Here is a 24,388-nt window from a genome sequence, read left to right as displayed (position 1 = left end):
TATGTGGAATTTTTGGGAGGGTAGTGTTGAGTGCTATGAAGATATCAGACAGATTTTGATTGTGAAAAATAATATTGAGTGTAAAAAATATATAGTGATATATACTACAGGTAAGACAGGGAGACCCCCAATCGCGATATCCCCAAAACTGTTTACCGCTACAACTGGACTGGACCAATAAAGGATTAAAAATAGATGAGGAATATCTTAACAATCTAAGATTCGCTGATGACATAGTCCTAATTGCCAATAGTCCTGAAGAACTACAAGCCCAAATTAACAAACTAAATACAGCCAGCAGTAAACTAGGTCTCAAAATTAATGTATCTTCTACAAGCAAAAACTAAAGTAACTTACAACGAACCAGTAGACAGAAAAGACATTCTAATAAATAGCAATACTAGAAATAGTAGAAGATTAAATATATATGGGACAACTAATACAGAGCTCGGGATCTCTGCCACCAGAAATCAACAGAAGACTTAAGTTAGCATGGAGTACTCATGGAAGAAACTCAATCATATTCAAATCCAGAATGCCACTTTATCTAAAGAAGAAAACAGTCGACCAATGTGTGCTACCAGTCATGAGCTAGCCAGGCGAAACCTGGACAATTAAAACGGACATTATAAGGAAACTGCAGATCGCAGAACGCTCAATGGAACGAAATATGCTGGGAATAACCAAGAGAGACCATAAAAGAATAGAGTGGATACGACAAAAGATCCAGGTAATAAATGTCATCCACAGAGTCAAATCCCTCAAGTGGCAATAGGCAGGATACCTGGCAAGAAGAATGGACAATAGATGGGCCAGAAAAATTACAGCATGGCATCCACAAGGAATTAAGAGACCTAGAAGACCATGATGTTAAGAAATTAGCCACAAAGAGAATTTCTAAATATGTGACGGAGGCTAAACCGTAGTGTTTGTTGAATAAGCTGAAAATGATGATGACTACAGGTAAGAAAGTATCTTCTTACAGCTTCATAATTTTATAGATTTTTAAATATGTTTTTTTTTATTTTTTAGATAAAATCATCTGGGCATCGAAACTGAAGTGTACAAATAAAATATATTGGATATCTAAGCAAGAAATTATTTTATGAAAAAAATATGTGTCAAATTTGTGAGTTATTTTGGTAAACCATAATATTTATTATTACAAGACAAAATTCTAGTTTATAATTATATTTGTATTTTTATGGTCATTATATTAATACTAATACTTTTTTCTTTTTTGTATCAAATTTCTAGAGAATATTTATCGAAAATCTGAATCCAATAAAATTTCCTTCACCATAAAGTCAAGAAAATCTTGGAAAATGGAAAAAAGAAATAAATATTTGGACATGGATAGGAGTAGAAGATAAAATTTTAAGATATTAGTAGCAGCTGCCAAATTATTTTGGTTTTTGAAATAGCTACTCGCTACGGTGAGAACAGCAATTATTACTTTATATTATTTTTTAACTTTTATTGTTATCTTTTCTTAAAATTTTATATGCGTATAATATTACACTCATCAAAAAACTAATGTTTTTTTAATATTTCAGGTTAAAACTATGTTGGATATTCCTTCTTGCAAGAATTTGAAGATGGGAGGCAGTTGTGAAGCGATGGACTTACGAAAAATAGGTAAGCATTTTGTTAACTTATCTTGTATTTTCTAAACTCTCTGGTTTCTCTATTATTTATTGATATTTTTCTTTTTTAATTTACTGTAATTTATTGTTGTCTGTAATGCCAAAATAAAATCTTGACAATATGGTGAAGGTTGAATTTTGAACGTATTGGATTTGATATTAAGATATTTTTTATAATATATTTTATGTCTTAATACTACATAATTCTGCTTTGTGGTGTGGAAAATAACTGTTAATATATCTTAATAATATAATAAATTATATATTTTTATATTTTAGATATGCTAAGAAAATCACATAAATTAGGTGCAAGGATATAAAAATATCTTAAGGTAGCAGGAAAATGAATGCAATATTGCTTATACATATGTATAAGCAGAATTAAACAAGGTAACTATTATTGTTGCTGATTCTACAATTTTAATGGAATGTTATAAAACTTAGTATGAACATGATATGGAGCTACAACATTTGAAAATTCGAAAAAAAAAGAAACTTGGATACACTCTTTTAATTTTCCGAATTTTTAATAAAGCACTTTTTAATCGTAGCGTCAATCTAGAGTTTTATTTCTGTTTAATTAAAATAATAATGTAATTTTGTAAATAATATAATATTGATAGCACCGAAAAAAACATAATTTGTTTTTTACTGAAAATAATTCCAAATTAAGGTCAGCTATATTTTTAGGTGCTACCTTTGGTGCTACCACAGATAACACATATTATCTGTGGTGCTACGTTTTTTTATAGTTTTTTTTAACAGAATCATAAAAAAGCAGAATATAACCTTCATATAATTTAGTATTTAGAATATCGAGAAAGAGAATAACTTTAGTTGAACTGCGCCATCTATCCACGAAGTTCCAAACTAACCAGTCCATCGCGTTACAGTTTTCTGCAATCTTTTCCCGCCACAAAACCCGTTCAAATCCGGATTTGTTTGTTTTGATCGCCCGGCAAACACACATGTCTATCTGTCAGACGACCACGTGCTTTTTGACATGCAATTTCTAGGATATTTCCGCATTTTCTTGGATGGAAATTCAGGGGAAAAGTGGAGCTTTGAAAGGGAGGATGACTGAAAGTGACAGGCGTCCGTTTGGGTACGACCAGCACCGCGACGCAAGCGCCGTTGTTTGCGCCGGTCGCCGCGTCGAGACGCTTTCCACGGCCACCTGTTTTCGAGATTTCGCCTACGCCACACAGTGTTTTGTACCGAGTTTTCAGCTGTTTTTCCTCGTTTTTCCTTTGTTTTCAGGTTTGTTCCGGTTCAGAATCCGTCGTTCCTGCCCTGGACGGTCGTGTCTTAACGTGTTCTGTGTTTTATTCCAGCGGTAAGTGTAGTTTTTTGGTGGTTTTTTGACTCGACGACCTGTAGACGCCAAGAGACGCCTATGTTTATTTTGACGCCTTTCTTTGTTTATCCTTTTCAGTGTCATTTTATTCGATTTATTGTTGTTTGTTAGTAATAATAATGTCTTTTGAGTTTTGAGTAGCTTGTTAAAAGGTAAATAATATGTTATTGGGATAAAAATTTTGAGGTTATGGTGTTTATGTTTATGCCCTTTTGGTTATCTGAGTGAGTACTGGTGGTACTGACGTGAAGTCATAGGCGTATTAAGGGTTTTTATGTTATAAAAGTGTTTTTGACATGATTTGATATCTCCATAAGTATAGTAAAATTATTATTTTTAAAATATGAAATATTTTTTTTGTGAGAAAAGGAAACATTTATTTGTACTTTAATTTTAAGAGTTATTTTTTTATTTGATTAGAATTCATTATTTATTCTCGAGTATTTTCATCATTTTGTCTTGAAATCTCTTAATTCTTCCCAAAGAAATTTTATGAAATTAAAAAATCGAGTTTTTCTAATATACTCTTGTATTTATAGTTAGTTTTAATTTTTTATAATGAGTTTTTATTTGAACGAAGCTTTTTTATTCTTTTATGAAAAAATAATGTTGATAAAATGGTGAAGGAATGTTTATTTGGAGTACCAGTTTTATTTTAATTTTAATAAATAAAATAAAATCCCGGTTAGTTTTCCTAGAAATAAAAATTAATATTTAATTTTTAAAGAGAAAAAACACAAAAATAATCCGGATACGGCGGGTTTTGCTACAGTAAGATATTTGCATCCTAACTTGATTTATTAGGTAAGAATTTGAAATAGATTAAGACGTCGTCGGTAGTAATATTATACTTGTGTAAAAGGCTTACAAAAAATGCGGGATTTGCAAAATAAAAAGCAAATATAAGTGGATAAGGCGGATTTTGCTGCAGTAACGTAATTTGTAGTGAATTTTATATATGAATAGTTGACTTTTGCTGCAGTTTGGGACTATGTTTATGTAGATTGTAGGGTCCACTATTAATATATGCCATTAGGCCATTTTTTTTTGATAAGGCGGGTTTTGCAACTTGACGCCTCAAATGTAAAAAAATATAGATATCAAATGTCAACAAAACTGTCAAAATTCGATTGATCTCAATCATTTAAGGTCATTCGACCACAAGATTGTTGGAATCTTAGAAGAAAGAATGAAAATGAATATGTTAAAATTCTTTTTTTTTTTGGCAAAACATTTATTTTTTTAAGGTTGTTTATTTTTGGGATAAAATAAAAATCAACAAAGAAAGAGATTAAGTATTGCACGATCTGTATATTATGTAAATACTGACGGCCCCTGTATAATAAAATTTATTGATCCATATTTTTTATCCTGGGGGTGTGAGAAAAATATGGGGGAAAAATTTAAACAAAAAATACGATTTTTCCCGCTTGTTTGACGTTTTTTTAACGTCAGCATTGGTTCGTTCGTCCCCTCCCAATAATTTTTACGATTTTTTTCCAGTTTTTATACTCTCACCCCTCGTCCCTGGTTCTCACACCCCTAAATATAATTTATACGCATTCGTTTTTTTAGAATACGCCAATATTTTTTTTTCTCGTATTTTTTGTTTATTTATTATCATTGGAGGGTGTACAGGGTGTCCCATTTTCGTGTGTTTTATGAGGTAGAGATACAAAGAAGCGGTTTTCACATCATTATGCTACTTTTTATGAAACTGCAAAACACACCAAAATGGGACACCCTGTACATTCTAGAGCAAGCAAATTTTATTATAAAGAATACATTTTTCTCAAAATGATAATAATATAAACATAAACGGTTTTTTCTCTTGTCAAGTCAATCCGAGGACATATACAGGGTGGTCCGAATTGTATTCCGGAAACTTCGGCAGCATATTCTGCAGATAAAAATAAGTAAAAAAGTTCATGTAAATGTATGTCCTAAAATACTTAGTTTCGAAAATACAGGGTGTGGAAATTTCATTTTTTTTTTCGATTTATTCCAAATAATTTCTGAAGTAACTCTTCGGATGCAGTTCGGACCACCCTGTAGGTATAATTGGCAATCTAACATTTTTCCTCCTATACTATCTACAATATCTTGGGTATATTTTGTTTCTTTTATGAGTTGTTGTCAATTATCTCATCGTTGACATATCTTTTCGATATTTTCCATAATCCATATTGAAATGTAAATAAATTCCATATCATCCATCCGTTTCGCTGCATTCTCTAATTGGAATTTTAGACTGGCTTCTTCTTTTTATTTCTACAAAAGATGAATTTTTATCGGAAAAATTATTTTCGAAATCAATTTGAATTTTTTCGCATATATCCTATTTGCACGTTCACTATTCTGTATTTTTCCTGATCTTTTTTCTCATGGAAAACGACCAACCGTTGTCTTTTATTCGCATTTTCTCTATATATGGAGGATTTTTGAGCCAAATTGACTGACATATCCGTCAATCGGCATGGACGCTAGAAAATGCCCATAAATTTGCTGTCGATACAGCGGAATCTACTCGTCGATAATTAGTGGAGAGGCGTCGCGGTGCTTTTAGACGCCTGGCGTCGCTCTTTCTTCTTTTTATTTTCGGTATTTTAGGGACCAGTCGATAATCGAATATTAAAAAAAATAAAATAAAAAACATTGGTGGAGGATTGAGAGATTAAAAATATTTTGTGTCCCCCTTTCTTGAGTTATAATTCATTATACAGTTTCGGGGCTTTGACAAAGGCCAGGAAAAATTTAAAAAAATTAATATAAACACCTAAACAGTTTAATGGTTAGTTTTGACGTTATTAGTCTTTTCACTAATGTGCCGGTAGATAAATCACTTAAAATAGTTAGGGGATAGATTAGAACAAGATCAACATTTAATGGATAGAACAAAATTAAACATAGATAGTATTTTGGAATTGTTGACACTTTATGCTAAAACTACTTATTCTCAATTAAATAATGAATTTTTTCAACAAGATTTCGGTATGGCAATGGGATCACCTCTCTCTCCTTTGTTAAGTCATATTTTTATGGAAGATTTTGAAAATAATACAATAAATAGTTTTTCAAAAAAGCCTGAAATATGGCTGCGTTATGTTGATGATATTTTTGCAATATGGCAACATAACGTTTCTGAAATAGACATTTTTTTGGATTATATAAAATAAAATTTACTTTAGAAGTAGAGAGAGGTAATCGTTTGCCATTTCTTGATGTTTTGTTGTCAAAGTTTCAAAATAAACTAATTTTAGAGGTTTACAGAAAACCCACAAATACAGAGAGATACTTAAATTTCACATCTAATCACAGTATAAGTGTAAAAAAAGGTGTTATAAAAAGTTTATATGATTGGGCAAAAATAATATGTTCAGACGACATTTCACTAAACGCAGAGATATAAACCACATAAAAAATACATTAATAAAAAACGACTATCCACCATATTATATTGAAAAAAACATTAAACGAAATACAAACCCCAAATCATAGACACAATGATAACAATACATACACGTATACAACTTACAATTCCATACATACGAGGCGTTTCGGAAAAAATAAGGATAGGAAAACAATATAACATAGAACATCTTTCAAAACACAAAATACACAGATCCATTTTATCACACACTAAACCAATGAATACAAAACAACAAACAAAAAATGTAATATACAAAATACCATGCGAATGCGATAAATTTTACATTGGTAAAACATCTAGACCCTTAAATGTTCGAATTAAAGAACATAAAGATTATTTAAGAAAGGGAGATTTTCACAAATCTAAGATTTGTCATAATTCATGGAACACAGGGCAAAGAATAGATTTTAACAACGCCAAAATTATAATGAAAGAAGCGATAGCCACTAAAAGAAAAATAAAAGAGGTTTTTTTAATACAATCTAATAAAAATAAATGTATTGCTCATGCATCTGTAGATGTTAGTAATGTATGGCAATCGCTTCTTTGATTTTAAAGAACATAACATAAATAAACATAACATACGAAAAATTTAAAAATAATCATACAGAAAGTTTGGGGCTTTTTGGTTTTACCTTATTAAGTAATTGTTATCAGGTAGTAATTGTTAAATTTGAAGTTTAACTTGATATAATGTGATTTTAACAGAACGGTAACGGTTTTTGTAGACGTATCTGTTTAAAAAAAATAAAGTGTTCTCGAATAGTTGAATTTAAATATTTTAAATAGTTTTTTTCTTTATTCTTTGTATTTTTTTTTGCTTCCGACGACGAAAATAGATAAACTTTCCGAAACGTTAAGCCTTTTTTTGTTCGTTAGGCAAATTTGTATATCTGTAAACCTAACTTTTGACAAGTAGTTTCCGTTTGAATTAACGCAGAAGTGTTAACTAAAAATAACTATTTTGTAGATTTTCTTACCGTGGCGAAATACTCATATAGGATTTTTTGGAGAGATGTTTAACTATTTTATGTTTACTTACTACTAGCTTATGTTTCGAAAAAAGTTTTGGTGAAAATGGTTTGTTTTACTTTAACAAGTTTTGAGTATAAATATATTTAAGAAAGTTAGATAAACAATCAATCGCATATATTTGGCCGAGGTTTCAAAAAATGTTTCGCCTGTGTCTCTTTTTTACCCCCTCGTCCTCTATTTTTTTTTTATTTTGAAAGTTGGCAATCCTAGCTTTAACGTTAATATGGGTCATTTTTGTTCAAACTTTTCGAAAAAAAATCATTAAAAATAAAAACGAAAACCCTGGCGAGTATAATTGAGTCATACAACATTGATACCGAACAAATTCTCGAGGGGGTGAAAAAGCTGGCAACGCAGAAACTGGTCAGAGCGATAATAATCAAAAAAATAAAATAAAAACACACACACTCACGCAATCGTATCTACACACACGGGGGCGACCCAGTAATTTCGTTTGGTACATATGGGAGAGACGCAGGCCATCGGGGCTCGAAGGGAGCTGCTTCTAAATTATTGATCTGGAATATTTGCCTCCCCTTTATTTGCTTTAGCTACCCCAATTTATTATGGTCGTTGGAAAACAATGTCCCCCGATGAAACTTTACCACCCACAGAGCCAATTTTTAAACCTCCTTACTCCTCCTTTACAACATTTACTTCATTGGTAATAACCCATACCACTTATGATTCCTTTCAAAAAATTCGTCATCTATACTAATATATAAAATCCTAGTGACTGACTCACTGATTAATCACGATCCCGCTCAAACCACTCAACGTAAAAAGCTCAATTTTGGCATAAAGGTTGATTCTAGGGTGTAGAGGTTCGATAAGAAGGGATTTTTCGAAATTCCAGTTCCAAGGGGGTGAAACCACCCCTCAAATATTACAATATTTTTTATTTAAAAAACGGTCAAGTTTCCGAAAAAACGCTTAAACACGTATATTTTTAAGATTTTTTGAAAATGTATACGGGGTGTTTCGAAAAATCTGGTCATTGATTAATCACGATCCTGCTTAAAGCGCTTGACGTAAAAAGCTGATTTTTAGAAAACAGATTGACTTTACGGTGTAGAGGTTCGATAAGAAGGGATTTTTCGAAACTCGAATTCTAAGGGGGTGAAACCATCCCTCAAATATTAAAATATTTTTTATTTAAAAACCGGAGAGTTTTTCGAAAAAAAAAACTCTTAAACACGTATATTTTATTGTGTTGTTTTACATATTTTAAGATTTTTTAAAAATTTGTACAGGGTATTTCATAAAATATGGCCGTTGAGTAATCACGATAATTCGACGCGAACGAAGTCGTGGGTACACACTAGCTATATTATAAAGTCCTATAAGGTTTGCAGTTGTAAAAAATAAATAAATTAAGAATAAAAAGAAATTTGAAAAGTAAAGCTTATATCACCGATTACTTTGCAATTCACATGTCAAAAATACTTTTAATACCAGATAGACTTGTTATAGTATAATAATTTATTTGTTTATTTATTTTATTTATTTATTTATTTAGCATACAGTCTAACAGGTATAACTACCCATTTATTAGACATATAATAAACACAGGAACAATTGATAAGCTAAGATATAACATCTAAGAATTACATATTATACTACAGTCACACTTACATAATAGAAAATACAAAATAAAGTTAAGGAATAATCTAAGAGTATCTAAAGAATAATCTAAGAATAGAAAATAAGGTAATAGAAAAAATGAAGTTAAAAAATTTAAACAAATTTATACAAAAAGAATTAAGTAGAATATATTAGGAGAGTAACAAAAAATTATATAAAACTCGAAATAGAAGAATATATTTATACTGTAATATACAGGGTGGTCCGAATTGTATTCCGGAAATTTTGACAGCATATTCTCCAGATAAAAATAAGTAAAAATTCGCATTTATACGAAGTTTTTTATGTCCTAAAATGCTTAGTTTCGGAGATACAGGGTGTAGAAGTTTCATTTTTATTTCGATTTTTTCCAAATAATTTTTGAAGTAACGTCCATATTTGGATGAAAATTAGTGTCTGGGAGATTTTTGACATGAGAAATTTGATTTTGAAGTGAATATGATTCCTACTTGTAGAGGGCGCCACCTATACATATTTTTTAACTGGTTTGAAGATTAATAACTTTTCGTTCGTACCTGTATAAAACTACTCAGTAAAAAAATATACATTCACAATGTTTTCTACGTAAAAAAGGTCTCTTGGTAAAAATCGCTACGAGTAATAATGGTTCCCGAGATATTTGGAATCAAAATATTAATATCTGTCATCATTTACATAAATTAAACATGTTGACTAAATAGTTATTAAACTGAAATCATAAATTTGAAATGTTTTTGTGCCAAAAGTTCAACAGAAACTGTTTTATCATCGTTTTTGCGAAGAAAAATTTATGATTAATTTAAAAAAATGAAAAGTGCCCAAATTTATCATTTCAGTCAAATAACTATTTACTCAAAATGTTTATTTTCTGTCAATATAATGACATATAGGGGAAGTGCGGGTATTGCCGCCCACTTAAGCAATATGTTAAACAATTAAGTTATTTTTGATGATATAATGAAAACGAGGACGTCAATATTTAATACTTTTCTTTGCTATTGATGTTTTATTGTCAGATTATTCCGATAGATTATTAAGTGTAAAATATTTTTGATTTTCAAAGTATTGCCTTTGGGTGAAATTAGCCGAACATACGGGTAATACCGCTCACCTATAAGGGTAATGCCGCCCACTAAAAGAAACAGCGTAAAAATACGTTTTGTATAATAACATTACTTGTCTTGCAACAATAAATCAAAAAACACATAATTCAAAAATGCAAAAATATTCTTTTTTTATTAAGTGGAATGTTAAAAACAGTTTAGTTATACATGGTGCATCTGCGAAAAAACAACTACCTGTCCATATCAAAAATATTTTCTTTACTTATAGGTACTTAAAGAACAAAAATCGCAAACAAACTTTCTGTAGTCATCGAAACCAGTGCACTCTTTGTGTGCCCACTTGTGGCAAATACCACACCTATACCACATTTCTGATTTGCCGAATTCACCACAAAGCATACATATTTCATCTTCCATTCCACCATCGTCAGGATTGTCGGAGCTTTTATCATCGCAGAGTTAGTTCACTTTCATTGCAAGAGGATGCACTGGAAGTATCATCATCAAACTTAACGTTTTTTGTTACTCTCTTGACCGGCAGCGGGACTTTCCCTTTCTTTTTCTGTAACTTTCTTTCTTCTTTTTTTTCCAGCTCAGTTTTCTCTGGAGTGGCTGTGAGGATTTTTGATATTCCTAATTTTCTTGCCCTTCTGTTTAGTCCTTTTTTCAACTCTGCGGAGGGCTGTTATTTCTTCAATCGATATATTGGTTTTTACTTTACTCGGATGCTTATCAGTATTTAATAGTGAGGTAGAGGCTTGAGATTCAGTTCCTTGAGATATAGAGGGCTGACGATCAGCTCTTCGAGAGGTAGAGGGTTGAGGCTCAACTTCACGTGAGGCACAGGGTTGACGTTCCGCGTTACCATCAGAGGTAGAGGGTTGAGATTCATGTGCGTCAGGTTCACGTTGAGCTGTTACTGGTATTTGAGAAAGGGTTGCGGGCAAAAAATCTTCATCTGTAAACACATTTGGCCTATATGGTACAATCCCACTAACTTCGAACCCCTTCTGAACTTTTTCAATAGTAGCAACATGGATGAAAGCACGATTAAAAATCTCAGCTACATCATATGGTGTTATTTTTTGATGTATGTTTTGTCTCATAAAAAGTGAGCATTCATTCGAGTAAGCAGATTTTAATCGCCCAAAAACTGTTAAGTCAAGAGGCTGCAGTTTATGGGACGTATGGGGTGGGAAGGATAACATAATTATCCCATTTTCACGACAAAATTCATAAGTCGCTAGAGAGCAATGGCTACTGTGGTTATCTAACAAGAGCAAAACTGGATTTTCTTTAGACGCTGCAGAATGTTTTTTAAAATGCTTTACCCATGTTAGAAATAGCTCTTCGTTCATCCAGCCTTTGGTAGAACATTCGTATATAGCGCCTACAGGTCCATTCCGTTTAAGAAGATCGGTCATTCGAGCTCTCGGGTATATAAACATCGGGGGTATATATATCCCTGAAGCACTTATTGAGCAGCACACGGTGATGTTTCGACCTCTTTCCCAACTTACAGCCTTACCAAGTTGTTTTATACCTTTTGGAGAAATTATTTTGGAAGGCACTTGAACGGTCGTGACACCCGTTTCATCGACATTAAATATACGATTTGGTGGGAAATTATATTTTTTTTAAAACCTCATCCAAATTTGCGAAGGAAAGGCTAACGCTGTCTGCATTAAAACCGGAAATTCTCCCTAAGCTGGTTGGTTCAGGTTTCCTCATGGTCAAGCGTGGATGGCGCCTTAAAAACGATTGCAACCAGTCTTTACCCGCCATTTTCTTTTCGTAGTTGAAGCAATGCGGTATATTGTTTTTTTGGGCAAAATCGTACACAATTCTTCGTAAATCCATGGCTGTAAGGCCATAAAACATCTTTGTTAGGTAAATGCATCGCTCTTCTAGTCGTGTTTCTTGATCAGGTGAAAATGTACAATGACGGCTAAGTTGAGGTGCAGAAGGATTATTTGTTTTAAGGCGATCTTTTAAAGTAGAATAGGGGATTCCTGAAAATAAAATTAAAATTGTTAGAACGTTGAATATGAGTATTTTTTTTAAATATTCATACCAAATTCTCTAGCACTCTTCCTTTTCCCTTTTCCATCTCTAACTGCTTGCATAGCGGCCTGGAGTGTTTCAGTGGCCCAGACTGCATTTTGGCGACAATTTTTTGTTTTTGGCATATCTGAAACTATAATTTACTAACTAAAAATAGGCGGGTAATATCGCCCAACTAAAATTATTGAAGGTAATACCGCCTACTGGTGAGCGGTATTACCCAACATCGCCATTTTGTTTACAATTTTTTTTCTACGACGATCGTTTAAGATATCAATAAAAACGACGCACAGTTGGATATAAGAATCATTAAGTAGCATAACGGTCCAAAATTAATTCGATTTTATAAAAAAGCATGGTACTTACGGCTTATTTTCCGGCAAAAAAAAATTAGACTGGCGACACACTCTATCACATTGCTATCTGTAGAAGCACTGAAAGTGAATCCAAACGTGCGTTCCGTTTTCTGCGACGCGGGGCAATATCAAATGGCTCCATCGTTGCCAAATTTATAAGTTATGTGCAATATTAACAGTTTTATAGAGATGGGCGGTATTATCCGTTGGGCGGTAATACCCGCACTTCCCCTATTGACTATTCCCACTCTAAATATATTGAGAATTAACGGTTGCTCGTAGCGAATTTTGCCAAGAGAGAGGTATTTTTTACGGAAAAAATCACGGAAATGTATATTTTGTTTTATACAGGTACGGACGAAAAATTGTTACTCTTCAAAACAGTTAAAACACATGTAGGTGGCGCTCTCTACAAATAGGAGTCATATTGGCATCAAAATCAAATATTGACATCACTTCAGAAATGATTTGGAAAAAATCGAAATAAAAATGAAACTTCTACACCCTGTATCTCCGAAACTTAGCATTTTAGGACATATATTTATATGAAATTTTTTACTTATTTTTATCTGCAGAATATGCTGCCAGGTTTCCGGAATACAGTTCGTACCACCCTGTATAAGAATAGAAGAATATATCGAAATATACTACCCCTAAAAATATTTGCAGTAATTTAAGACTCACCCTGTACAAGAACGACTATCTACAACATGATAGAAACAAGATTAACACCTCCCGGGTCACTTTAGAGGGCTCAGGGGTGCGAAATTGAAATTGTCCACCCCCTGGAGGCAACTGTGCCACCCTTCCACCATCATACCGGTGTTATTTTATTTCTAGGTTATTTTTCACTCCCTGTAAATAACAATCCCGTCCCATTTCTACGTACTTTGCGGTTTGTGGTCGATCCAGGCGGTGAATTTGAAGAATCCACTCGATTTGCTCTGGAGAGAGATTGAGGTTTACGCCTGATGCACTTTTTATTCGATTAGGGAAAATTTGATTTGAAGGGCTGCGTAATAGGTTTAGCTATGTGTAATTCTAGGGTTAGGATGATGTTCAACAAACGTTTTCGTGATTAAAATACTATGCGTTAACGAATAACTCCTTATATCTGAAGAGTTGAGAAAGCTCAGGTTTTATTTATTACTAGCGTGTACCAGCGACTTCGTTCGCGTCAAATTAATCATTTGTAATGGTGATGATAAAGCAAAGCAAGAATTTCCATTAACATACAAACTGGATAAAATTTTCTCACATTCATGTCAGCATGAGAAAAAACAATATGGCGATATTATTATATAACTTGGTAACATTTTAGGGGTAGTTTCATCTCATTGGAATTTGACTTTCAAAAAATCCGTTTGCCAAAAATAAGCTTTTTACGTCAAGCAGTTTAAGCAGACTCGTGGTTAATCAATTACCCAAGTTTTTGGAACACCCTGTATAATTTTAAAAAAAAATTCAAAATATGTAAAAAAACAAAATAAATTATGCGTGTCCAAGCGTTTTCCCGAAAGACTAACCGTTTTTTAAATAACAAATATTGTAATATTTGAGGGGCGTTTTCACCCTCTTGGAAAAACCCCTTCTTATCGAACCTCTACACCCCACAGTCAATCCGTTTGTCAAAAATCAGCTTTAAACGTCAAGCAGTTTAAGCAGAATCGTGATTACTCAATGGTCATGTTTTATGAAACACCCTGTATAAATTTTTAAAAATCTTAAAATATGTAAAACAACAAAATAAAATATACGTGTTTAAGAGTTTTTTAACGCCAATTTTTAGTAAATGACGTCTAGAGATTGACCTCGTCAAAATTAACATCTATTGTCATTCCCCAGCTATCTTTGACGCCGTTTTTTTTTTCGATCATACGGTGTTTGCGTTTTAGCCTGTGTTTTTTAAAAATAGATATGTCTCCTTATTAATTTTTATCCTCTTATGCCTATATACTTCAATTCGCCACTGGTAATAGGGTGACGAGTAAAAGTAGGCAATTTTCCTTGTTAACAATGTCGATCTAATTATCGTTTCTGTCATTTGCAGACGAGTCGCTTGACAGGGCCTACATTTTCCGAAGCTGAAAAGTAGGTAAGTGATCTATCTGTCTCCCGATGTTAATATTACTCATTTACTTTTTATTTATGTGTTTTATGCGTCTGTCAGTCATTTTACGAATTTTCTACGATTTTTTTTTTATATTCGATTGACTAGAGAAATCGCAACTAATGACATGCTTTGTGAAGAGATACATAAATATTTTTCAGTAAGATTGTATGAGTGAAATTTATGTAGTAGAAAAGTATGTATATTTTTTAGGGGAGATCGATTAATTCAAGAAAATAGGCCTTTAAATACAAAGTTTTTAATAATGTTTAAGAAACTTTTGATATAAGTTACTTTGACAGATCTAAAAACAAATTGTGAAAGATGTTTTTAATGAAGGGGTGAAAAATATAAATAAAGTGTGTTTTTTTAAATTTCAGAGAAACTGTAAGGACTTTGAAATAAGTTTTTCAAAAAAAGCTGTCACTACCTTCTAGCCACCCTATCTCGGGAAATTTTGACTTGAGTAAAAACAGTATAGAGACCATTTTTATGTAAAATGAGACGCTCTGCAACTTTCATTTGGACTTTTTTTTCTAGTCCTTATCGTTTATCCGAAATTTCGAAAAAATTATTATAAGAGGCATATTTGGAATTCTACTTCAAAAAGCAGCCACAACCATTTCTCGCATGTTGTCGACAATAGTTGGTCGAGTTTTGTAAACACTGTCTTTAAAGAAGGCCCTAGACGGTTTTTTTTAATCGTTTGATAAAATGATTGAGTCAATCGATTGAATCAATGAATTTTTGGATTAAAAAGCATTCCCAACAGAGTTTTCGTTTTTAAGGTACTGTTCCCGATGTGTTCCTGTTTTTGTAAAATCCCTGTTAAAATTAGTTCTTAAAGTATTAATTTTTCGTTTTAGTTTGTTAACAGTGTAGTCCGGTTTTAACGCTTTTAAAATTCCCACAATTTTTTCCAACGCCGCGCTTTTTTTATTTCTATTAAAGTAGTCCTCGCTTTTAACTTTCCACAGTTCTGGTGAATCTCGATACAAATCTATTAACAAGCTTGTAAACTCACGTTCCGAATTCGTTTCAGTGTTGTCGGCGTGCGAAGAGTCCTCCATGATTGCTGCCAGGCGCCAGAGGGTACCTATTCTTGACATCGTTCGCAACTTTGCGTATACGCATCACGTGTATTGTTATATGGCTTTTTCGGAGATGCGAGCGATATTTGAAGATGCGAGTGGTCAAGAATAGGTACCCCTGACTGACGGAAAGATTGATTAAAACGCTCCTACACGGTCAAGCGCCCTCTTCAATCATTGGCGTAAATCAAAGTTTTCATCAATGACCATCAATGATTTAGTCAATCGTCAAACGTGTTTCTAGACGGTCAATCATGCTTCATTTAATCGTTTGATCAAAATTATTGACCGTTCATTAGTATTTATTAATTAGTGAATGCACACTGCAGTCACCAATTAATAGAATCATATTGATTTTCCCTTATAGGATAAGTTTCCATTTTTGTAAAATTTCCGAGAATTTTTTTTGTTTTAACTGACACAAAATGATAACTAGTTGTTAAAGTTGAACTAATTTGACAGCTTGTGTTGAAGTAACTTCAGGCATATCACAGCCACCCTATTTTTTCAAATAATAAAGATCTACTGACACTAAATCATAAAAATGAAAATAATATGACAAATATGCATCATATTGTTTGTATTTTTTTATGACAATTAAATCGCAATCGAGCACTTTTAAAAAGCATCATATTTTTATTGTTTTTTTTTTCTACTAATGTATTTTATTTATACATCAAACTTTTGCCATCAAGAAATCTTCTTCCATTTTCCCAGCCACCCTCCATATTCCAACTCCATCATTTTACTTCCATATTTTCTTGTACCACCCCGGGCACCCCAATGGCGGTCCAAGTGGGGTAGGACGCGCTGTGGCAGCCTGGGGGATGTTTTTCCACCCTTTCCCCATTTTTTGGCACCCCCTTTTCGATCTTTGATTAAATAATCGTCTGGTCTCACCCTCGATGCTCTTAAATTGACGTTTGCAGATTCGGCAGGTGTCTCCGCCAATAGGGTGCCAAGGTGATGGTTGTTGGGGGGTGGAGGGTGATTAATAAGGGTTGGGGAGATGCTGGCTGTGTACAGGAAGACGTTTTAATTTTTGTTCTTTTTGTGTTTTTTTTTCGAATTAATGCTTCGGTTTGTGACGAGTTTTTAACCAAGGAATTAAATTTGTTTCCTATTTTGAGAAAACAGCTCATTAAAAAATGGTATTTTTAATTTTCTGTATTATATTTAGTTCTTATATATATGTTTATTCACCTCATTCGACACGAAGTATTGTAGATTAGATTTTTAGAAATTGGAAGTGATGATATCGTTGAAGGACAACTAATGCTACAATTTAAAATTATTTTTAAAAGGTACAGAGTGTCTCAAATAAATAAAAAATATCAAAGTTGTATTTTTTAAAACGTAACACCCTGTATATCATTACATTTTTAGTTTCTTCAATTAAAATAAAGTTAAATTTGATTATGGTTTACCTGACTTTTATCTTGCCGTTTTTGAAATATTTACGATTTTGTGAAAATGCAGTAACAATTTTAATGCTTTATTTCTCTAGGCGTATTTAAGTATTTTAAAACCAAATAATTGCACTGAAGTTTTTCTATTTACTAAATTTTATGTGGCAATAATAAAAATAATACTATCTTATACAGAGTGCCTAAAAATTTATGTTAGATAATTACTAGCTTTTAAACGGGACAATAACTTGTTTTAATTTAAATGGAACATACTGTATATTTTCTGAATCAGATCAGACACAATTTAATTGTCTATCAAATTGTAATATACCGTTTTTTACGTATCTCTTCAAGTTTTCAAGAAAATGCATTTTCTTATAATTTAGACCTCATTTATTTATATACCCATGGTATATTGACATTTTAGATTATTTTTAAAGATGTAACGAATTTTCAAAGAGTACAAATACTAATATTGTCGATATAGTACGTTTATTTCATTAAAAATTCAAATAAAAAATTTAATTTTTTGTAAAAGTATTCTAACTATATTATACCTATGGAATGTCATAGGTATAATACCTTGAAATATTATTTAAGAGACACTCTTTGTATAAACAAAGAAGTATTTCATACCTCTATAAGCTTCTAATTCGAGTCCAAACCGGAAAGAATAACGCTTCCCATTGACCTTTGCCATTTTTCGTCTTTTTTTCCTTTTTTCCTGACCTTCCGATCTTTTTTTATCCCTGATTTTTTTATTCCCGTTGCTCTCATCGGGGATAATCGGGAAGATGCCAGTTTGAGCCAGTTCATTGAAAAGCATGTCCGTCGTTCTCTCGTTCTCTACCAGTTGTTTAACGTTTCAGCTCGTTCGTTCCGCATCCCTAAAGCCGTCCACACACCTCTGTTTTCGTTTTCACATTTTTATATATAATAGCTCTAAAAGCTTAAAAGGTTCATGGTTTGATTGGTTATCTTTCTCCATTTGTTTCTGTCTTTCGCCTTTATTCTCCACCCATCCACTCTTATCCTTCTCAAGTCCTCTTTAACATCTTTTTTTATCTGGTTCTCGGTCTACCTCTCCTTCTCTTTCCACTTATTTCACGTTTCATTCACTATCATTCATCACACTAGGAATTCTTGCTTCAGCCATTCTTTCAATGTGTCCCAGCCATCTCAGTCTTTGTGCTCTTATAGTTGCCCGATATAGTTGCTTTAATTCTTCATTTGTTCTTCTGGTCCATATCTTTTTTCCTCCAAAAATCTTCCTCAGTATTTTTTCAGCTCTTTCCCATCTCCTGCTAAGATAACTAAATCATCTGCCAAGAATAAGCAGTAAACAGTACTGGGGATAGTGGATCCCTTGTCTTAATCCGTCCCTGATTATACATTTTTCAATGATGATATTTTCTGTACATTTCTTCTGCAAAAAGACAAAAATGCGAAATCGAGAATCGAGGCCAGGCGGATTAAAAAAATAATCAAAGTTTAGTCAGCTATGAGCATAAGCATACTGAATAATTTACGCTTTAATAAAAATATGTCATTTTCCTATACAAAAACAATAATTATTTATGTCAAAATTTTATTATGTTTAGATGAAAATAACTTTAATCCTATTTCATAAATTTTAATTATTAAGTATTACACACTTAAAACACCTCCACTGGAAAGGTCGAGTATTTATGAAATTTCTTGTAAAGATTGTAATCAGAAATATGTTGGGCAAACTAGAAGATCAATATTAACTAGATTTAAAGAACATTTAGCTCAGATAAGATATGGTAGACCGGATAAATCTTGCGTTGCCGAACATATTGTTGATAAAGAACATTGTATAGATCTTAATAATTTAAAATTAATTAAGTAAGTCTCAAATTACAGGCAATTAGATGCATATGAAAGCATCAGAATTAATAAATGTAAAGATAGTATGAACAGAGACAACGGTCCAATTCCTTCAAGTTCTTTGTTCCTACTACTCTAGTGGCGGAAATCTAACTGTTACGCTCAGTTGGCTCTGACTCGGTTGGCTAGATTTTGCCACGCCCACTCGGTGCCCACTGGGTGAGTATATAAATGCTCAACTTGTAGATTGTACTTTAGTTTATAATCATCTGCTGATGATGCTAACATGGTTAGCGAAACGCGCGTCCAGTGTAAAAGTAAAAGTGTTTTGGTGTATTGTGGCGATTTAGTGTTTTTATTTTGCTGTGTAACACCAAAGGTTCCAACCCTCAACTGTAATCAGGACTGCTTCATTGTGGAACTTTGCTTTCTTTTAGAATAAAATGAATTTAGATCTTTATAATAATCATACTCAACCATACTCTATTTAACAAAAATATCACTTTTTGTGCCATTATTTCCAAATTATGAAAGAGAAGTTTAAGAAATGTCGCTGGATAAATCTAGGTTAGTTATACCAATCCCGCGTAAAATGTTTTGTACAATCTGACTAGTTTTCATTGGGCATTTTGCAAAGCGACTGAAAACAGATAGGATCTTTGTAAAATATCCTTTTTTTGTTAAAAACGTTGACCTTAGATTGACGAATTGATCGAAAAGGAGTCATTTTTGAATGTGGTCGTGTGAGTATTTGTTTTCCTAAGGTTTTGTATCACCTAAGTATTGATGTGACCCTATATTCTTTAATAAAGCTCAGTGTTTTTTGATTGGATTATTATTTATTATAGTTTGTCTAAAAACAGGACCCATGTCAGTGACACTTCTTGTGTCTAACAGAGTTTACTCAATTATTTAATTGTGTTATCGTGATATCGTGTGTGTTATCAGTTTTTTTATTGGACACTCACCCACCGACAAAACCGTACGATTTTTTGTAGTGTGCGGACGTCTTTATCCCGTATAATCAACAGTTGGTCGTGTCTGATGCGTTCCGACGCCCGATGTCGTCGTCGTCGTCCTATCTCCAGTGTTTTGGGGGGGCGTAGGGGGACGTAAGGGGGGTGCGCGTCGAAAATATTCGACGTCTTTTAAGTTTGGGCGTCGGAAATGGGAGGCGAAATGTCAATTCGGGGTTTCCCGTGGCGTGACGGGGACGCTTTGCGCCCCCTCGCGAACGTAATTCGGTTATGGTGTCGTAATCTTTAATTTTTTCCTTATCGGAGGGTGGATATTTTCTTGTCGCGTTTTGTCGATCGATTAGGAGAGGTTTTTTTATTTTTTAACTTTTGGTAGGGATTTGTCTTTATTTTTGTCTTAGAATGGGTGTAAAAGTTTCTTTTTTTCAAGATTTTTTAATCTATACTGTAAAAATTAATTTGTGAATTTAATAACAATATTAAGGGCTATTTCTTGTTACAGATTATTGTAGTAAATTTACCATCCGTTCTTTAATTTTACCACTCGTTTGTAAAATCGCTGTATGGCTAATTTGTGGCATGTATATAAATATGTTATAATATATCTTTATATTCACCAATATTCTTCCTGAATTTATTTAAAAAATGTGTATCTCATAGTAAATTTACTTATTCATTGTAAATTTATTTTTTAAAATCGCCAACTTCTTGTAATACCTATTACTATAGAGTAACAACAAATTAAAACATTTTATTATAGTGAATTTACAATTACTTTTGTAAATTCACAAATCGTTAGTAAATAATAATAAATTTAATAAAACACGTGTTTAGAATTATTATATTTATTATAAAGGTTAATAAAAAGTCACAAAACAGAAATTATGTATGTAAGATACTCATTGCCATCTCTTCTTGTCTAGAAGAACCTTACTGAAATTCTGCTCCTAACCAAAATAGGAACAATATTGCCATTATACAATATATTTATTTACAATATATTATACAATATATAATATTGCCTCTTTTTATTCATAACGGAACAAGTTTCGCGAAATTTTGCTACTAACTCGCGAACAATTTTGCCATAAGGGTGTTTGTTAGGATGGCGTTCATTGAATATCTGCGCAACCCCATTGCCACATTCATTATTTTTAAAATAAAGTTCGATTATTTCTACTTTTTCTGCAAGTGAGTACACCAATTGTTAAAAAGTTTAACGATATTGAGAAGAACTTCAACGCATAAGTCACAGAACAGGTATCTAGCAACTACCGCAGCTGATCGTTTGACCTTGTGGCAAGTGAAAAAATGCGTAAACATCTAAAAATAATAAGAAAAATCCTCCAATTGGTCGAAGGAATTTATCCTTATCATTTACTCTGATAAATGTTTAAATAAACTTTTCAAATTTCAATCCTTCATATTTTCTCAATGACTCGATTTTCAAAAACGAGGCGGGGAAATATAGAGAATAGAAAGCTCCTTTCCCATTTGAAAAAAGTTGGGGGATGACACCCCCGCTTAGAGGGTTGAATATTTTGCAATCATTTATGGGGCAAAAGTTGTCCCCCTCACAAACAAAATTGACGTGTTTTTGGATTTTTTGAAAAAATAAATACCCTGGCCGTTATGCCTTGCGGAACGTTTTCGATGGGCCACCCTGTATATATTACATTCTTTCACTAACGTTCAAGATAAGAGAACGCATTTTTTTCTCTTTTCTTTTCTACACTTTAAACGTCAATTACTTTACGCAAAACCCTCGAACATAACCTCTTTAATCGCATCGGAAGTGAACGCGTTTTAATATTTGTCGGCGAAACGATAATTTAATAGAGTTTCGTGTCTCATTCGATTACCCCAGACGACGAACAGCGAGAGGAAAAGGGAAAACGTTAGAAATAGAGGATTTTCTCGGCAAGAGGCGCTTTCCACTTTTCACGCCGCGGGTCCGACGAAGTTTTGCCGTGGAAAAGTCAGAGTTTCCGGGTGATTTTTGATCGAGTAAAGTCAGAAAAATAGCATAATATCTCTACTTGGACTTAAATAATTATGTTTTTTTTCCATATCAACTGTTAAAATTGCCTTATATCTATCAAAAATAGTAGATAAAATAGTACTTAAGGGCAAGGGTAGATTAAATGATACTTTAACAGCGAGGATAGGTTAAAAACTTTATTTCTTCTCGCACGTTTTTTAATTGCTTCCATTTTTGAAAATTTTTGTATTCATTTTCATAAGTTATTCGGGATTTAAACGGAAGTAGTTTGGATATGGCGTTTGTCGCCTCAGCTTGAATATCTGTTGTTAATTTACTAACTTCGTTTTGAGCCATTTCTGGCTCCGATTCAATCAGCAATCGACACGAAAGAGAATTAAAAAATATTGACTCAAAACTGACAACTAAAGAGACAGTTTATTTATGTGTCAAATTACATAGAAACCAACGCCAACTCAGCACAATATTTTTTCTACTCGTAATAAATTCCTTGAAATAATAATTTCTGAATATTTTTTAAAACGTACCCAAGCAGCATTTGGACGTCGGGACAACGTTGTGTCACAAGTTGTGTCACGCGACCAAACGTCGGGGCGCACCGTCGGCACAACCTCGTGCCAACCCTAGTCTGCACTAGTTTGGAGAAGAATTTTTTTGGGTCAAAACGACGTTGGATACCGACGTTGGCTTATAGAAGCCTAATTTAGTACAAAAGTTTAGTTTAAAATCCTAATTCACAGAAATACAAAACTAATATGGCGTCTAAGTCGCGTTTTATACTAAATTGGGATAATTATAGTAAAAATATTATTTTTATGATTTAGTTAGAGACATATGTCAGATGGCAGTGAAGGAAAACAAAACAAAAGTATTTAAGTGTGGAGGATGTTTGAAGATCATAATTATTGAAACACTTTAACCGACTCTGTAACTCGTTACCCAAGGCGAAAAAGTTAAACGCAAACAACTTTATTGATAAATGTATTGTTTCTACTTTGAAAAATACTAATGGGCCTTAAAATTAAAGAAGTTTTAAATATTTTCTTGAATTTTTTTTTTAGTAAAATGAGAATAATTTATTCGCAGTCGAAAAAATTGTTTCCGCGTGTTTTTTAGGGTCAAATATTTCAAGTTGATGTATTCAAAAAGCAGGAATTGCTATTTTAGGAACGAAACATTTACTTATTTAACAACATGGCGGTTTTCACTTTGTTGTTTTGGAGATTAAGATGGAGTAGTTCGAGTAGTCGCATACTGGACTAATAAAGTCGCAGTTCGGTCTTAACAGGTAGTATACTAGAGTCTAGCTTGTGCCGCCCTCTATAATCTAAATAAACGAGGGAGTGGGTAAACTATCGGTAATATATGTCGATGTATATTTAAATTTAGTTTTATATGTACCTTGCTTATGTCCCATTTTAATTAAGTTTTTTTTTATAAAAACAAAAACAGCACTGAACTGTCTGACTGAACAGAACAATGAAGTGAAAATTTAAGATTTAAGGTTATGGTTCAATACAGTTACAAAATGGTAGTGACTCGACGTCCTACCAACGTAAGAATAAGGAAATCTAAACAACGTTTGAATTAGTAAAACAGACGACGTTTGCATAACGTTGGAATAGGTCCTGAAACTGACGTCGGAAAACTCTATATTGTCCAACGTTGTAACTACGTTGTCCGAATCACCTAAAGATCACTTAAGCAAAAAAGGTTACAAGACAACTTTTATTCGACGTCGCAGAAGCTTCTACTTTGCTGTAGTACTAGTCAAACGTCGGCACAACGTTATAAAAACGTTTAAATTTATTTTAATACCCAAGGTAGGGAGCTAATTATTTTTTGTAACTAATCCAACGTTGTGTTTAGTAAACATGTATATTTGATAAGATGATAAAATGCCATTTTATCGTCTTGTTTAATAACTATTATTTTTTTATTTAGTACGACTGATATCGGAGATGGAGAACTAACCTCTGTGAAACCGTATCAGGTACTGGCTTTTGTCAAAAGCCCTAATGATACTGTATATGATGATTTATATATAATATAACTCAATAAAGGGGGGCACAACAAATCTATAAAGTCGCGGTGATTAACTCCCCTCCCCCCCACCCATACAACATACAATCTATAACAATTTCTGTTAGGAAATTTTGTAAATAATGTTTTAAAGTAAGTTACGGAATCGATCGTGGAGTTACGGATGTTTTAGGCTTTGGCAAATCTCGCGCACTCCGCACCGACTTTATAGAGTTTGCAGAGAGTTCAGCCACAACTTACCGTACAACAGAATCGATTAAGACTACAAACTTGTACCGACAAATTATCAAAATCGCTTAAATTTTCACCGTGCGACGTTTAATATCCCCT

At 32.8% G+C, this 24,388-nt stretch overlaps 2 protein-coding genes across 7 annotated transcripts in view; one reads left to right on the top strand and one right to left on the bottom strand.

Annotated features, from left to right (window-relative positions):
* The first annotated feature begins 2,832 nt into the window (after positions 1–2,832).
* Positions 2,833–24,388, top strand: part of LOC115890223 (protein bric-a-brac 1-like) — a 506,239-nt gene continuing 484,683 nt past the window's right edge. For 4 of the 6 annotated variants that reach the window (XM_030910403.1, XM_030910402.1, XM_030910401.1 and 1 more), the window contains exons 1-2: positions 2,833–2,982; positions 14,626–14,670. The gene's annotated coding sequence lies outside the window, so the exon portion shown is untranslated. The remainder of the gene's footprint in view (positions 2,983–14,625; positions 14,671–24,388) is intronic. The other 2 variants (XM_030910399.1, XM_030910400.1) reach the window with 2 other exon arrangements.
* LOC115890186 lies at positions 10,749–11,579 on the bottom strand. The gene has a single exon (XM_030910349.1). It carries the CDS (start codon positions 11,577–11,579, stop codon positions 10,749–10,751), a length of 831 nt encoding a protein of 276 aa, XP_030766209.1.

The sequence above is a fragment of the Sitophilus oryzae genome, unplaced genomic scaffold, assembly GCF_002938485.1.
Source record: "Sitophilus oryzae breed Bouriz unplaced genomic scaffold, Soryzae_2.0 scaffold_85_pilon_pilon, whole genome shotgun sequence".
NCBI lineage: Eukaryota > Metazoa > Arthropoda > Insecta > Coleoptera > Curculionidae > Sitophilus > Sitophilus oryzae.
This window is presented reverse-complemented; position numbering and strand designations above follow the sequence as displayed.

Coding starts and splice junctions, on each gene's coding strand:
- LOC115890186 (XM_030910349.1), bottom strand. CDS start 11,579: ATGACCGATCTTCTTAAACGGAATGGACCTGTAGGCGCTATATACGAA.